The sequence below is a fragment of the Hyaena hyaena genome, unplaced genomic scaffold (assembly GCF_003009895.1).
Source record: "Hyaena hyaena isolate Hyena2069 unplaced genomic scaffold, ASM300989v1 scaffold_1632, whole genome shotgun sequence".
Classification (NCBI taxonomy): domain Eukaryota; kingdom Metazoa; phylum Chordata; class Mammalia; order Carnivora; family Hyaenidae; genus Hyaena; species Hyaena hyaena.
This window is the reverse complement of record NW_024082266.1, coordinates 246,130-263,387: the sequence shown is the minus strand read 5'-3', so window position 1 is coordinate 263,387 and position 17,258 is coordinate 246,130. Positions and strand designations below refer to the sequence as shown.

General features: G+C 44.4%; 1 protein-coding gene across 1 annotated transcript; it reads left to right on the top strand.

The window, feature by feature from the left end:
• Nucleotides 1–1,839: 1,839 nt before the first annotated feature.
• On the top strand, nt 1,840–16,301 carry LOC120226230 (angiopoietin-1 receptor-like; the record flags this gene model as incomplete). The annotated part of the gene is made up of 8 exons (XM_039224418.1): nt 1,840–1,950; nt 4,469–4,659; nt 5,225–5,338; nt 10,121–10,191; nt 11,195–11,235; nt 12,337–12,433; nt 14,202–14,301; nt 15,334–16,301. Coding segments are annotated over 8 exons (800 nt in total), but the record flags the coding sequence as incomplete, so codon positions are not given.
• Between the last annotated feature and the right edge of the window lie 957 nt (nt 16,302–17,258).

The window sequence follows — 17,258 nt, the reverse complement described above, 5'->3', positions numbered from 1 at the left end:
TTCAAGATGTGATCGGGGAGGGTAACTTTGGCCAGGTTCTTAAGGCACGCATCAAGAAGGATGGCTTACGGATGGACGCTGCCATCAAGAGAATGGCATTGATCTAAGGTCACAAAAATGAAGTATTTTCCGGTTGTGTTCATCTCAAGACTGCTTGGTGCCTACCCATCTAACAAGATGGCTAATAGACATCTTCGGAGAAGGCAGAACATCTAGTTCACTAGCAGTACTAGCTGTAGTCTCTTCTGTGTGAAGTAGCAGGTTATGCAGGGCTTAATAGAGAAGCTACAGTGTGGCTTTTATAGCATCAGGGCTTGGAAAGCTGTGTGTCAGGGCAGAGAATGTAATTAACTACTGTTGTGGGTCAGCTTCAACATGTGGGCTTTTTAAGGTTGCTGTTGGGTTTTCCTCTCTGACAGCAATGTTGAGCCTAAGAGTGGAATTAACCCTAAATCTCATTAAGTCATTGCTGCTCTTTGCGGCAGTGTTGACAGAAAACAAATAAAATAAAACGAATAAAACAGTGTCAATGCTTAGAGATTGTAGTATTTTTCAAACACACACATATACATGTACACACACAATCTTGCTTAGCATCCAGAAATCTCTTTTCTGTTTTGCCACTTTAGATAGGGGGATAGTAAGAATAGTATGAGGGGAAGGGTATAGAGTCATAAAATCAGGGCTTTTAAAGTCTGGTCTGAGCCTGATGGTCCCATGCCCATGCAAAGAGGCAAAATAGCTTAATGGGGCACCAGGGCAGAAAATGTCTGCACGGAGAATGATGCATCCAGAGGAGGAGAGATACTGAAGTAGGGGACAACGTCATTATAAAGACCTTCGTTTTAAATATGCTCCCAAGGCATCAAACCTCAGGCTTCTTGTGATATGAACAAGGTATCTGACTTGGGATTGCCTATTAGCTAGTTTTATGTGTACCCTCAGCCCATATGAAACATTCCTGTAATTTCCAAGGGGGTTGAGGCAGGCACAGGGCCACCAACCCCCACCAACTGCTCCCCTCCCCCCTTTGCCACCCAACATTATTTTTCAAAAAAAAACCGTAATAGCGCTCTGTCACCAATCAAGGCTGAGGACTTTGTACATCAGCCAGAGAGAGCCTTCTCTTCAGCCTGGTTGGTATCTGGTGGTTCTTCCTCTGATCCAAGTGGTAATGGGGAGACAGGATGAAAAGAATAAAAACAAATACAGTTCCCTTTCCTGACTATCAAGCAACTTCCATAGAAATGCCATTGGCTTCGAATTTTTTTCTTTTTTTTTTTGTAGGCAGGACTCGTTTGTGGAAAAGCAAGTTAAAAGTATTATAATAAAGGAAGGTGTGTACACTCCTGGTGTTGTACTGAAACTTTGGTTTTGTTTCTCAGCATATTCGTTGCTGGATAGTGGCTTCAGCCAGAATAGCTAGAGTCTGAAGTAGAGGCTCTTCCATCTCTTCCAAGTCATCTCACTGGCTATTTGAGAGCTTAAAGAAGAAAGCTTGAGAATAGTTTTTCTCAACTATGGGTAGTTTGCCCCTTGGGGGGATATTCAGCAATGTCTGAATACATTTTTGGTTGGGCTACTGGTATCTAGTGGGTAGAGGCCAGAGATGCTACAGAACATTGTACTATGCTGAGGACAGCTCCCAGCAACAAAGAGGTGTTCGCTCAAAGTGTCAGTGGTACCAAGTACTCTTCCTAGAGTAATCTCTGATTTCTATACAGTGTGCCAGACCTGATGGTGACTAAGTACCTCTGAAGGTCCTGGGGAGTGGGAGGGGACAGTTGTTTCTAAAGAGGTCTAACAGCAAGGGATCACAACTCTTGACTTTATTCCCAGAATATGCCTCCAAAGATGACCACAGGGACTTCGCTGGGGAACTGGAGGTTCTCTGTAAACTTGGCCACCACCCAAACATCATCAATCTCTTGGGAGCGTGTGAACATCGTGGTAAGATGCTCTTTTTCCTGTCTTTTCTGCCAGATTTTTTTTTTAAAACAGGCGCATTCCATATTGAAATTAGTAAGTATAACAATCTTAAGAATGCTACCCATTTTTTTTTAAGTTGCAGTTTCATTCTGAATGTCTAGTACCATTTATAGATTGTGATGAAGCCTGGCGGCTTTTCAGTGGTAGGTCCCAAGGCTGGGTCTTTTGCCTTCTGATGTGGTTCGCCATTACTGCCCAAAGTGCCCATGGTTGCCGCACACTCTCATCCTTGCTCCTCCAGGGGTTTCCTCAGCTACTATTGCCAGGTGGATTGGGGGAGCCTCAGCATCAGGAAGCGTGAAGTGCATTGGCTCTTCTGAATTACCTTTTTTCCTCCAAACCCAAGACACTGATACTCTGGATGTTAAATACATGAATGCCAACAATCTACTATAATAGGAAAGCATCAATAATAGCTAGGATGAGATAATAGTAACAACAATAAGCTTATATATAATATAACTTTCTTTTTTTCCAAAACAATTACAGGCACAATTATGGTGGAGCTTTATAACTATCCTATGTTATACATACTCTTTAAATTTTTTTAAATGTTTATTTATTTTTGAGAAAGAGAGCATGAGAGGAGGAGGGGGAGAGAGAGAGAGAGAGTCAGAGCCAGAGCATGAGTAGAGGAGGGGCAGAGAGAGAGGGAGACACAGAATCCAAAGCAGGCTCCAGGCTCTAAGGTGTCAGCATAGAGCCCGACGCGGGGCTCAAACCCATGAGCTGTGAGATCATGACCTGAGCTGAAGTCAGATGCTTAACCGACTGAGCCACCCAGGTGCCCTAGTCATACACACTCTAAAACTTCAACTTACATTATTAATTTAGATATTACTGAGTACTTCTGTGGGTTTACTTCAGCATCCTACCTGGGTTTATGATTCTGAATCGATGCTTAAATTTAAGTCCTCATGGAAAAGTTTGCTCCCACAAAAAAAGCTCCACACAGTAATTATTTACAAACTTGACAACCTCTTGTTGACTCTGAGGCACAAACACCAACAATAGAAGAGAGACTACTTCCTCTTCCTCAATTTATTAAACTAAAAATAATGGGGCTTCAGACAATATATCATTCTGTGATCCAATAAGGGTGTAATTCTGAAAGCCAGATCGTGTCACTTAGGTTCAATAATGAAGTAATGACATTTATTTTTGAGCTATTTCCTGAAAACAGTAGTCAGCATGGGACGTCAGTAAATGAAAGTTAAAAAAAGAAAAAAAGTAACCACCACCAACAGAAAAATATGTGTCTTTTTCATTTTTGCTCTGTTATCACCTTAGCACATAATTGGTTGGCTCTTAAAAGGTATAGTTCAGTGAGGAAGTGAGAAAGCATTGAGGTGTATCTTGCTTTACAGTGCTACATACAGTGCTATGTCTATAGTGCTAGACATTTTTTTAACCAGAATTTCAGTTTCTTAGAGTGTCTTTGAAATTCACATTCATTTGACATTTTAAATGTGAAAAATGGTATACCAAAAAATTTATCTTTAAAAGACAATAAGACCACTCTACTTTTCAGTGACTCTAAAGATCAATGTTTTTATGAGAGATTCATTTTACGGAACAAAAGAGGAAAACGATTTGGAATTAGACGAAGACAGTGGACCATAATTTCTTCTAGGACCTATTGTGTTATTTGTCTAAGTTTGAGTTTTCTGATTTCTCTAAGCAAAATGTAGTCTCTGACCTCAGACTCTGTGGACCACTGACCTGATGAACAGTATGGTGACACAGCAGGAGTTTAGGGAAGGAGGAGAAGCAGGACACAGAGTGTTACCTGGTACCGGTCCTCCTGCCGTGGATGCTACATCTTTTTTTCTTTTCTGTTTTTTTTTTTAAGTAACCTCCAGAGAAGTTAGAAGCAGGCTGCAATAACACGCCTGGCTCATATTAGTTCTCCATTAATACTGAATAATAAAAATAAAATATGATGCGGACTAGCTGTCCTGGATCTTCTGGAGGCAGATCTTACTGAGTAGGTGCGGGCTTTCAGGAAGCCTCCATGTCAGTCCACATGTGGCAGGCGGGAGGGTGTGGGAAAGAGGGGACCCTGAGTTCGAGCACGGTGCCCGTCAAGCATGGCAGGAGCATGGAACTTCTCTCCATCCTGCTGCCAGTGTTCCCAAGGTTGGTACCGCTAGACATGTTGCCTTTTTTAAATGTTGATTTATTTATTTTAATAGAGGGAGAGCAAGCAGAGGAAGAACAGAGAGGAGAGAGAATCTCAAGCAGGCTCTGCGGTGTCAGTGCAGAGCCTGATGCAGGGCTTGAACTCACGAGCTGTGAGAGCGTGACCTGAGAGGAAATCAAGAGTCGGTCACTTAACTGATTGAGTCACCCAGGCATGCCGACGCGTTGCTTTTAGATCCCAGGTGTCACAAGCCATTCCTGAGACGATAGCGCACCTCCGAAATCTCAGAGCTGTTGAGGGCCACTGAGAAGGTGGTGTCTCTCCCTTTCCCTGCAGGCTACCTGTACCTGGCCATCGAATACGCTCCCCACGGAAATCTCCTGGACTTCCTGCGCAAGAGCCGAGTGCTGGAGACGGATCCGGCCTTCGCCATCGCCAACAGCACTGCCTCCACGCTGTCCTCCCAGCAGCTTCTCCATTTCGCGGCGGACGTGGCCCGCGGCATGGACTACTTGAGCCAAAAACAGGTGTGTTGTGAGGACCTTGCTTTGGACATCTTTCCTTCGAAATTCTCTCTGGACTCGGAGTTGAGCTAAATTTACACGTTTTTCCAGCCAACCTGCCCCCTTTAATGCCTTTTATGATCACCCTGATTTTAATCTCTTTGTTACTATTCTATTTATATAGAAGTTAATGACAGACACTGACAGTAACTGTATTTAGTGAATCTCAGCATATGCATTTGGTGAGGAGCTTGAACTGATCTTAGCTTCATTTGGAGCCAAATGATGCATGACAGCAGAGGACTTACATGGCAACAGGAAGATTGAGTGACCTGGGTTTTTCTTTTTTTTTTCTTTCCTTTTCTTTCCTATTCTCCCCCCCCCCCACCCCAAAAAGCTTCTCCCAAAACACGATGGGTCATTTGGCCAAATCCACTGAGGATTTTAGAGAGGAGCTTTAAGGGAATTGGATTCCTCTCTTCTCTATTTCCCAAAGGCCTTGCCCCAGTGGCTTTGTGCCAGCAGAGTGAAGTGAAAAACCAAAAATGCTGAAACCACATGATTTTTTTTTCTTTTTTTTAAATTTCAGTTTATCCACAGGGATCTGGCTGCCAGGAACATTTTAGTTGGTGAAAACTACGTAGCCAAAATAGCAGATTTTGGATTGTCCCGAGGTCAAGAAGTATATGTGAAAAAGACAATGGTAAGTTCAGAATGCAGACACTGAGAACATCGTCCCCAGGGTACCCTCCTTCTCCCGATGGTGATGGCGCTTCTCTTGGGATGCCATTGTTCTTTGGTGACTCAGGTACCTGGCTGTGTACCCCAGTAGAGAGTGCCCTGGCCCAGCAAATATCTTCTCTGAGGTTTGATTTCTAACATGACTGAGGGCTCCGTATTTGCCGCTGTCACGTGTGGCCAAGGGATTGAACACGCAGGCCTTATGGTACAGCGGTTGGGCCTCCATCCAAGCAGGACCCCTAAGTGTCTTACTCAGAAACCTCTAAGGAGCTCCCTCAAACCCCTTTCATGCACAGCAAGCATAGGAGGGGCGAAAAAGACGTTTAACATAATTTCCAAATGTAAAGGAAGGAAATTAATGAGGTTCCTACCTCACAAAGAGGCCCTATAGAGAAATCCCTAACTTGTAAGGCCCATAGAAGTTAGAACTCTTTATCAAAAGTTCTCCACTGCCTCTCCAAGCCCCCATCAAATTCACATTCACCTGATGACCCCTCCTGTCCCAAACAGTGATATTTAATCTTCAAGTACAAGATCCCAGGAGAACCTGGCCACAGAAGGAGAAAAGCTGGACTCCGGCAACTTTTGGTGCCCGCCATACCTCCCTGGAAATGCCCCTTCCGGGGATGTGATGACAACATAGCGCCGCCCTCTGCTTTCCTGGGGCGGCCGGCATGTGCAGGGCCTTGGGGCTGACACTTCCTGTATCATCACATGTGTTTGGTGGCTCTACCCAGTGGTTATGGCTCCCCCTTTCCTAGGTCTGGTGGACATTACTTGGGCTCAGCTTTCCTGGGACCGCTGCGGTTTTCACATGGTCCTTTTGCTTTTGTGGGGAACACGTTGCCTCAGCAAGGCTCAGGCTTCTCTGGTGATCTTCTTTTTCAGGTTCTTTTTAAAAAAATATTTTAGTTACTGACAAGATAACAAAAACAATATTCAAGAATGTTTCAAAAAGGAAATGACCCAGGGTTCACTACCTTAACACATTTTATTTTTCATTTTTTACTTCGTGCCTTGCACATACATATTTTTATATAGTTACTATCATAGTGAACATAACTATTTTAGAGCTTTCCAGTTGCCTTTCGGATAACACATCCAGTGAGGCCTTGGATGCTTACCAACAGCAACACTTCTAGAAGTCTTGGGCGCCTCCCTGAGGGTTGACTCCCATGCATGCAATACGGATTTCTCTAAGCTTTCCTGAATTTGCCTGACTCAAAGCGCATGTATCTCTGCATAGGGGCGGGGCTTGTCTTAAAGAAGCAGGACCCACCACTCACCCATTTACTCCTCCTCCTGGGCCACCTGAGGCTTGCTATCTCCTTCACAGAGTCCTTTTCCTTGCTTCTCTCTGGTGTTTGGGGGCTGTGGGGCCCTGAGTGAGGGTGTGGAGGCACTGACACAGTTTAGCCCTATAATCTACATATTTCATTTGGATATTGTCCTCAGATCCCCAGGGAGAATGCTGGTTTGCTTGGCATTTCATAAAGGGCAGTTATTTCTGCAGTCTTAGAGAGCTTAAGAGGAATGCTTAGAGAAGCAGAGCACTTAGATGGGTCAGAACTTAACTGTGTCTGTTGGATGTGGCTGGGAGAAGTGTCCTGTAGCGGCATGGGGTCTGGGAGGAAAGACCTTGGCCCATAGGCACAGGAAAGAAGAGGGAATGAAGAGAAAGAAGCAAGCTCCCTTTAAGAGGGGTGTGCAGTGTAGCATGTTACCACCAGGGGGCAGAGTGGTTACCGTCTCTGGACTATTGTTTAAATCCGAGATTTTCCATTCCAGTTCCACCTCAGAATCATCTGGGGAGCTTTCAAAAAATACAGATGTTGAGTCCTACTGCTTAAATACTATATACATACTTATATACTATGATTCAGTTATCCTTGGGTGGGGCTCCTACATCAGTTTTTATACATGAGTGTGTGTTTTTAAGCCTCCTGGGTGAGGCTAATATTGGAAGTGTTGCAAACTAAAGTACTAAGTGATTTGGGGCCTTATTATTATTGATAGATGCATCGCATCATCATCAGTGTCTTTATGACTATAGTGTTTCATGCCTGTGCTAGGTTTGGGGGTAACATAAATTGGGACAATCTCCACCTTTAAAGAGCTCAGACGCATAATGAACAACAGTTGATTAATAATGAAAAACAGTTGATTAATAATAAGTAACAGTTGGTAAGTGCTGAGGGCAAGGAGAGCACAGAGGAGGAATGCACATGGAGACACAGAGGAAGCACACTGAACTGAGCCTGTGGGCAATCATGAGGGGCTCCCTAGAGGAGGCTAACTCTTGTGTTTTACAAAAGTTAAATAGATATTGGAAAGATGAGAATGAATTTGAGGGTGCAGTACATGTAAAAGCCTAGAAACAAAGGAAAGTATGAAACATTTGGGGGACAAGTAATTCAATATGGCTGGAGTAAAATACAGAAAAGAGTGAGAATTAAAAATTCAAGATGGGAAGAGGAAATAGAGATAAGGTCTTTTTTTTAAGTTTATTTTTGAGAGGGGGGAGAGAGAGAAGGGAAGAGGATCTGAAGCAGGCTCTACACTGATAACCGTGAGCTCTATGTGGAGCCAGGACCCATGAGATCATGACCTGAGCTGAAGTTGAACATTTAGCTAACTGAGCCAACCCTGTGCCCCACAGGGATAAGGTTTTCTTGAAGATTATTGAATTCCAACTAAAAATGTTGGACTCAGTTAAGGACTTGAGATCTTGGGACAATAAAGACATTGAAGAACTTTTTTTTTTTTAATGTTCTTTATTTATTTCTAGGAGAGAGAGACACAGCGTGAGCAGGGGAGGGTCAGAGAGAGAGGGAGTCGCAGACCGAAACAGGCTCCAGGCTCTGAGCTGGCAGTCAGCACAGAGCCCGACGCGGGGCTCGAACCCACGAACCGCAAGATCATGACCTAAGCGAAAGTCGGACGCTTAACCGACTAAGCCACCCAGGCGCCCCAAGACATTGAAGAACTTTTAACAAAAAGAAGCCACATGTGTGGATCTGTCATTGTGAGCCATTAGTCTGGCTGTGGTGCGGAGAACTGATCCTTAGGGACTGAAACTCTGAGCAACAAGATCAGTTAAGAGGTTGTCATCAGGTAACAGTTGCTGGTGGCCTGAACCCAGGTGAGGGAGCAAGAGGGACAGATGGAAATGGACACATCCAAAAGAAGTGAAATGAGAATAATAAAACAGTGCACATGGGAATAAGTAATTTGGAGGCATGAGCTCAGAAGCTAGCAGATACACAAAAACAAAGACAAGACAGAAAATGTCGAAGACTCTTCCCATTCCTGTGGAGGGGAAAAAGCTAGAATGAGCAGGTGTGCAGTGGGGTGAAGTGGGCATGGAGTGAATATCGGGGATCACACTGATGATGAAGGCTTGTGAAGAGGTAGTTTTATAACTGAACCTTCATGTACCAATTGGGAGTTATGGTTAGAATGAGCTTCAGAATATCTCTGCTTCACAAAGACCTAGGAGACAATCAGACCTTCAGGAGTAGTTTTGGGGTTGAGGGCATGGCTGATCTCAAGATGGGGGGTATGGGAGAATGCCTGCTCCTGTTTCAGGGGTGGCTGAGAAGACCCCCAAATACTCTTGATGTTGCCCCATCTCTTGGCTGCTGTGGGCTGAAATGCCACTGTTAGAGCTTGGACAATTCCCTGGGAGGAAGGCATTCATCTCTCAGCAGGGCTTCTATGATTCCTGGGGTGGGTTGATGGGAAGGGAGCCCAAAATCACAGGAAAACTAGGAATAAAACTTAGAAGCTAAACTTCCCAATGTCCAGTCCACATTGATTTTTCCCCAGGCTGGACTTAAATGAGGACAACCTTGGGGCACCCGGGTGGCTCGGTCAGTTGAGCGTCTGACTTCGGCTCAGGTCGTGATCTTACAGTCTGTGACTTTGAGCCCTGCATTAGGCTCTGTACTGACAGCTCAGAGCCTGGAGCTTGCTTTGGAATCTGTGTCTCCCACTCTCTGCGCCCACCCCCACCCTCCCCACACATTCTGTCTCTCAAAAATGAATAAACACTAAAAAAAAAAAAAAATGGAGACAACCTGGATGGAGGCAGGGCTGGGCCCCCAAAGGGCAAATGAGTGTGTCTCATCCTGTCTTCAAACCTGGTGTAACTGCATTGATTGGAGGTTATTTCCTTCTCCACTAACGGTATGCACATGGTTCCCTTTGGTCTGAAATGCTCTTCTCTCCCCGACCCACTTGAGGACACCTATACATATAGAACCGAGCTCATGTGTCTCTTTGTCTGAAAATCCTCCCCATCTCTTCCAGCCTCAGTTGGCCACATCACGTCACCTGAGCTTTCCCCACATTACAGTTTAATTCTCGGTTTTTCTGCCTCTCTACGCTTTCAGATCTCTGAGTGCCTCTGAGAGCCACAAAGTAAATCATTGAAATGCCTACGAAAAATGCACACACACGCACGCGCACACACACACACACACACAATTTTTCTTTATACAAAACTGTGGTAGGGATTCCTTGAGGTTAACAGGGCTTATACTGCTTGCACGTCTTTGGATTAGAGAACACTCGTGTGTGGGACATACACAAACAGCAGCTCCTGACTGTGTCGTACCTTATGTGTAGGGAATTGCACACGCAGTTCCCTGTGGGCTTGAGTGAACCACAGCTCCGGGTAAGCTGTGCGCCTGGGGAAGGGTCCCTGTCATGCTTAAATGGCTTCTCACTTTGTTCTCTCCAGGGAAGGCTCCCAGTGCGTTGGATGGCAATCGAGTCACTAAATTACAGTGTGTATACAACCAACAGTGATGTGTGAGTAAGCCTTTTACTGTTGAGGGATTTTTTTTTTCTTCTATAAAAGTAAGCATCTGACAGAGGTCTTAAAGCAAAGCAGGACTATTATGTCCATCTGTGGAATACAGGTAGTCAGCAAGTCCAGGAAATAAATCTGGAGTCTACAAAACGAAGCCTCAGAGTAGACTGTGTTCAGGGTGTTATGTAAGATCACTGGTGACAGGCTGTGCGTTTCCTTTTGTCAAGGAGAAGTGGTGAGTTCTCTATCTCCAGAAGGGCAAAGGGCATACGGAGCTTTCCTGTGGCTCCACTTCCCAGACCGATCTCAGCATACAGGACCCAGAACAGCGGAAGGCAATTCACAATAGCCGCTGGGGGGTCAGACGTGGCTCCGGCAAAAGGCCAGATCAAGGGACCATGTCTACTCACAGCCAATAGAGTCAAGTCTCAGGCTGGTGGTGAAGGGAGGGCTGGGAGTGAGACTTAGGCCATCTTGTCCCTGCCTCCATTGATGAGGGGAAACACTGAGGCCCGGAGGCTTGAGGTGACATGTCCAGGGAGTTTAGCTTGTTCTGGGGGAAGGGCGGGGGCTGGCAAATACTTTTGTATGTTCTCTTCCATCATCTCTGCATAACTTGGAGGCGGCAATTGGTGTTCCCACTTTCAGAAGACACCAAGAGGCCTCAAGAGGTTCAGTAACTTGTCCCAGGTCACACGAGTACCAGGTGGCAGAGCTGGGATTTAACTCCAGTCTGTCAGCTTAGAACTGCACCTGCTTTCTCCAGTATAGCTTGTGTTCCCCACCTACAGTGAGTGGGGGCTCTGACACCATTTCTCTGTTATGATCCTTTCCTTGGCCTAAGAGGAGATAAACACAGGCCACGTACAAGGCCCTTTCCGGGGGAGCACATATTTAACATTTTCTTTTCTGGCAAAGCATCAGTCACCCTGATTTTTGAGGCAAAAGATTGACTGGTCGCCTGTTTGCTGATTATTGGTTTCCGTACTGTGTCTCCTACAGATGGTCCTACGGAGTGTTACTATGGGAGATTGTTAGCCTAGGTGAGTATCCATGTCTGTCTACCAGGTAGGACTCCAGGCAATGAGAGAGGAGCCCTCCCATGCTCCCTCACTGTGGGATTCCATGGGTGCCATTTTTCTGGGGCACCGCTAGATGGGACTGGGAGATAGAACCTGATGGGTTTCTATGTAGGAGTGTGTTTGTTTATTCCCATGTTTCTCTTTTTGAGAGTCCTGTGTCTCATGTCATATTTAATACTAACAACCTGGTAGCCGTGAACTTCATTATAGGTTGTCTCTGTACAGAAATGTCCCAGAATGTTTAAAAGTTCACTTCTACAACTTTAAGATGGTATGTTACACAGCCATGAAAAGTGGTTTCTTAATAGTTTATTGTTAAGTTGGTTTCCATATAACACCCAGAGCTCATCCCCACAAACGCCCCCTTCCATTCGCGTCACCCCCCTTCCCCTCCCCCCCACACCCATCAGTCCTCAGTTTGTTCTCAGCATTCAAGAGGCAAACCATGAGAGACTCTTGAATGAAAAGTGATTTTTGGAGACCATTTAATATCACGTGAAAACATGCATGCCCACACCCAGACATTTCCTTATGCTGTGATCCCACTTTATACGTGTTATATGTGTTACACATGAACTGTGTAACACAAGAAGAACCTGGAAGGACCCCGCAGGAGAGCAATACAAATGTTGTTGCTTTCTTCATTTTTTTTTGTATTTTCCAAGTTTTCCATAAACATGTACATTTTAGAATTAAAATTATAGTACCAATTATAGATAAAATAGGAATTGCATAAACCTGGCTGTGGACTTCAAAATAGGAAAAAGATACATCCCATTAGTAGAGGAGGCAGTTGGGTGCAAGCAGACTCCAGGAAGAGAAATAGCACTGGAAGCAAGAAGCCCTCTTCTGGATCTGTCCACTGATAGAATGGCCATTTGCTGTTTGGGGCGTATGTCCAGCTGTGATGTGTGGTGGGTTTTCTCAAAGGGAAAGATCACGCTGGGTGTGCATCCTCTCTTGACATACCCTCTCTCCTGGTCTCTCGGCTCAAGAGGCCTGGGGCAGGGGACACTGTGCTCACCAGAGGGGCTCAGAGCAACCCGGTTTCCTGTCTTCCAGGTGGTACCCCCTACTGCGGGATGACATGCGCAGAGCTGTACGAGAAGCTGCCCCAAGGCTACAGACTGGAGAAGCCTCTGAACTGTGATGACGAGGTGTAAGTCAGCATGCACCCTGGGGCCATGTAAAAAATGACTATTCAGGGGCGCCTGGGTGCTTAGTCCGTTAAGTGTCCAACTTCAGCTCAGGTAGTGATCTCACGGCTTGTGGGTTTGAGCCCTGCATCAGGCTCTGTGCTGAGGGCTCAGAGTCTGGAGCCTGCTTTGGATTCTGTCTCCCGCTCTCTGCACCTCCCCTGTTTGCACTGTCTCTCTCAAAAAGAAAGAAACATTAAAAAAATTAAAAAGTCTATTTTGGGGGGGGGGTGCAGAGAGAGAGGGAGAGAAAAACCAAGCAGGCTCCACACTGTTAGTGCACAGCCTGACATGGGGCTCGATCTCACAAACTGTGAGATCATGACCTGAGCCAAAATTGAGTCACTTAACTGAACAAGCAACCCAGGCACCCCACACCCTAGGGCCACTATATCTTAACCTTCCCCGGTGTGTTTCTTGGACAGACTGACTCTAATGAAGGGGTTACCTGATTCATACACACATGCATGTATGTATAGCTATATATGCACACACGAGATCCTAAATACCCACACTCCCCCCTCAAAAAGAAGGGGAGTTCTTTAAACTAACACTGTTCTGTAATAGGCAGGGAATTGAGTGCTTTCTAGGCACAGAATTCCAGGAGGAATTTAAGGTGATGATTATCAGGAAGGTTGAAATGAAAGGTAATGAATGCAGAAAAGATCTGAAACCAATTCATGAGATTATTCATGAATAAATGTATGAAACCTTGAGACTAACTTTGGGGACAGAGATTTTAAGGCTGTGACATTAGAAAGATAGATTTTTGCTGTTGTCACAGAATCTCTCTTCTGCAAGGATTATTTTCCAGGAGTAAAAGTTACACCTAGGGAAAGAATGATTAGTTTTTGTGAAACCACCATCAGCTCAAAACTGAGCTGATGCCTAACTGGCATGATGTGAAACCACAAGGCTCTAGGTTCAGCAAAGACTTTATTGTCCAAACATAGCCACTTATAAGAAAGAGTGCTATTAATTATGGAACTGGTACAAGAAGCCATAAACCTAGACCACACTTGGTTGATGGTCTTCTGTGCACATAAGGTTCCCCTGATGCATTTGTTCCCAGGGTGAAAATGTGAGCCCTACTCCCAGACATTGGTTCTGTAACCCTGGTGGTGCCAGGAACCTACATTTTAATAACACAAGTGGTTTTGACCACATTTGAGAGAGTGCAGTCTTAGACTGGGGCTTCCCAGACTGTGTTCATGCACATGCAAGAGATAAGTAAATGATAGAAGGGGGAAGAGTTCTGTGGTTGCCCTTGGGAAATTCTGTGTTAAGTCAGGTTAAACAGGTTTTTTGCTTTTAATGCTAGACTTCTCAGGATTTTACTCTGCTAATCCCTAAGAGGGAGATGCAATATGTGGCACTTTGCAAATTTATTAGAGCATAGAACCATTTTTTAAATGAAATAACTAACATTTTGAGAGAGAGAGTATTCCAAGGGGCATGCTGCCCTAAACACATAATTCTTTCCAGATAATCAGAAGAGCTGAGACCAAGATCCTGCAGGAATGGTACTCAGGGGAGGCACTACATTTTTGGCAGAAGAAAAGGGGACTTGAGGGAGGTGGGAGGCCAGATAGAACTCAGTGCTGTACTCTGTGCTGCCAGTTAAGCGTAATAACCATGTGTTGAAAGGCTTTTTTTTCCCCCATACCCCACACCAGGCCCTGCCGAGGACTGAAGTAATAGAGTTAACTGCTTAACTCTTTGTTTCCACAGGTATGATCTAATGAGACAGTGCTGGCGGGAGAAGCCTTATGAGAGGCCATCATTTGCCCAGATATTGGTGTCCTTAAACAGGATGTTAGAAGAACGCAAGGTAAGCATGGGGTTCAGGGCAGGCTCTTGAGTCAGAATTCCTCATGTGCTCTGTATGGTTAAAAAAAAATGGCTGATAGATGTCAACAAGTGCTTCTGGGCAGAGCCCTTGGTATTAGAGGGACGTAAAAGACGTGGCCCTTAACTTTGAGCAAGTTACAATTTCAAAGGTAGTAAGATTTCTGTACAAGATAGGCGCATGTGGTAGAACAGATAGAATTAACCTGGGAGCGAGAAGGCACCTCAACGGTAACTCAGCCTGACCCTTCAATGTTGTAGAAGAAATATGCACAAAGAGGTGAAAGTGATGTGTCCAAGGACATACAGCCAGTAGCAGAGCCTAGTGTGCAGGTTCCTATGGGCGAGGAGCAGAAATTCTATAAAAATGTCCAGCAATTGGTTGGTTATACTGATTTGAGGCTGAAAAGACAAGTCTAGGGTGCCTCACTCAGTTAAGCGTCTGGCTTCGGCTCAGGTCATGATCTCACGGTTCGTGGGTTTGAGCTTTGCATTGGGCTCTGTGCTAACAGCTAGCTCAAAGCCTGGAGCCTGTTTCAGATTCTGTATCTCCCGCTCTCTCTCACCCTCCCCTGCTCACACTGTCTCTTTCTCTCTTAGAAATAAATAAAACATTTAAAAAAAAAAAAGACAAGTCTAGGTTAGGGAGACAGATTTCAAGTCACCCAAACCCAAGTGGTATTTAAACCAGAGATGTGTGGGGAGGTCACCCACAGGGAGATGGGGGCAGAGGAAGGAGCTAAGAGAATGGGATGTCTCAGGAGGGACCACGAAGAGGCAGCAAAGAGTGGCCTGGGGACAGAGAGAGAGAGAGGGTGAAATCTTACCTGCTGAGGTCGAGGGATGCAGTTCAGGAATCAAGTTGTCAAATATACATGGGACCTGAGGACAGAAAGAAGTCCCCCAGGTACCTACTCCTTGAAACACGTTAAGGGATCTGGGTATGACTGTAAGTGCCACGTGTGGAGGCAGTACCGGAGGAGCCAGTGTCTCTGACCCACTCTTGCTCTTGTAGACTTACGTGAACACCACGCTTTATGAGAAGTTTGCCTACGCAGGGATCGACTGCTCTGCTGAGGAAGCAGCCTAGAACCAACCCTACCGGTATACCAGACCCGTGATGCCAAGAAAGCAAGACTGTGGCAAGAGAGGTGACCTAGAACCTAAACATGTATATATATTGCTGTATGTCTGGGACTTTACCACAGAAACCCCTGTGTGTGAATCTATAGTACACTTTGACTCTTATAGGACTGTATATACTGTTTTGAATAAGAATGTGCTGAAATCAGAGTGCCTGTTTGTGGTTTCATATGCAATAATATATTTTTCTAAAAATATGGACTTTACAGGAAGGTGTGTGAGTACAATTACTATAATGCATAACTCATTATCATTCTAGGTATTTTTGCTATTTACCTTCATACTGAATGCTGTAAATGTTTGGCTCTGTAGAAGAAAGACCTTGTTAGTAAACCTAACACCAGCCCTGATAGCCCAGGGAAGAAAAGTGGTGGAAATACATTAGTTCTATCAGGATAGAGGTTAACATTTAAATGAGATCTTTCTGTCCATCGCTAAACTCTCTCCCTCATGTGTAGGAGCCATCCCACTTTTACTTGGTCATTTTTCAACTTTGTCATGTGTTTCCAGACCCCACAAGTCAATCCAGAATGCTAACACCTAAAAGTAAGCTTCAATCTCATTCCGTATAAGTCTAAGAATCTTTAGAGAAATAGAAGTTTGATGAATCAATGAGATTTTGTTTCTCTGGTGACACGGATTTGTGTATTTTAAGAAATTGAAGTAAGAAGCCTGGAGTTCCATTTGGGAGACATGTGACATTTGTATCAACTGAACATCCCTACATGTATTGCACGTTGTAAAGTTTCAGTGTTGATCAGTTGTGAGTTTACAGCTTATATCGTAGGCACAAGTTGCACTGAGGTTATACAGTAAGTGAATAAATGTCTTGCCTACCCACTTTTCGTCCAGTAATGTTTCTCATAGGTATGACAAACGTCTTTATTATACTTTAGAGTTACCATCCTCGAACTTGCAAGATCCACATAGAGCAGCAGGTGGGTATTCTGCCAGACAGGGGATCTCAGGCTCCCAGGATTGGAAACATCTAGAAGTGTTCTGTCTAGTCCATTTTCTTGCACCAGAACCATATACCTCCAACTGAGGGTGTAGAAGCTGTTGCAGTGCTGAATAGTTCAACCCACAGCATAAAGTTCCATATTCCTGCCACTTAATCTACCTTATATATTTAGAAATGATAGCCTTCAACAGTTTCAAAAATGAAGTTTTCATCAGAGCATATTCAAGCAGTCAGGAAAAGCCAGGCTGCTAGCATACCATGAATCAACTAATGTACAAACCTCAACTGAAAAGCCCTTAAAAATGGGTTCAAATAGTTTCTTTTGCTTCTTACCCAAATGCTGTAGAGATACTCCTGACAGCTCCTAGTTTGAATGTACAGTACGTGTATGTGAACCAGAATAAGGATGATCTAAAATGCAAATAAGATATTCAAGTTTTGCATATGACTTTGGAACAAACGTTATGGTTCCTTTTCCCCCTGTAATAGTTTGACCTTCTTAATTCAAATTTCGATCACTATGAATTTAAGTGATATATAATTATTTCACATCAAGTACATGACAAGAGACATGGCTAAGAAGTACTTGGGATAGTAAGAAAAAAGATATTCAGTGATACTTAAAATTTATTTATAACTCAAAATGCCAAGGTAGCAAACCTGAAGTATGTTTGAAGCCCTCAATCATCACAGGCAACTGATGTCCTTCTGGCACCGAGGCCTCCATAGTAAGTACTCTGACGCACCTGTACCATTGGCAAAGAAACCTTTGTAGCATTTTAGCAACATTAATATTGAAGGTTCATACTTAGTCATACAGTTTCCACCTTCTCGGA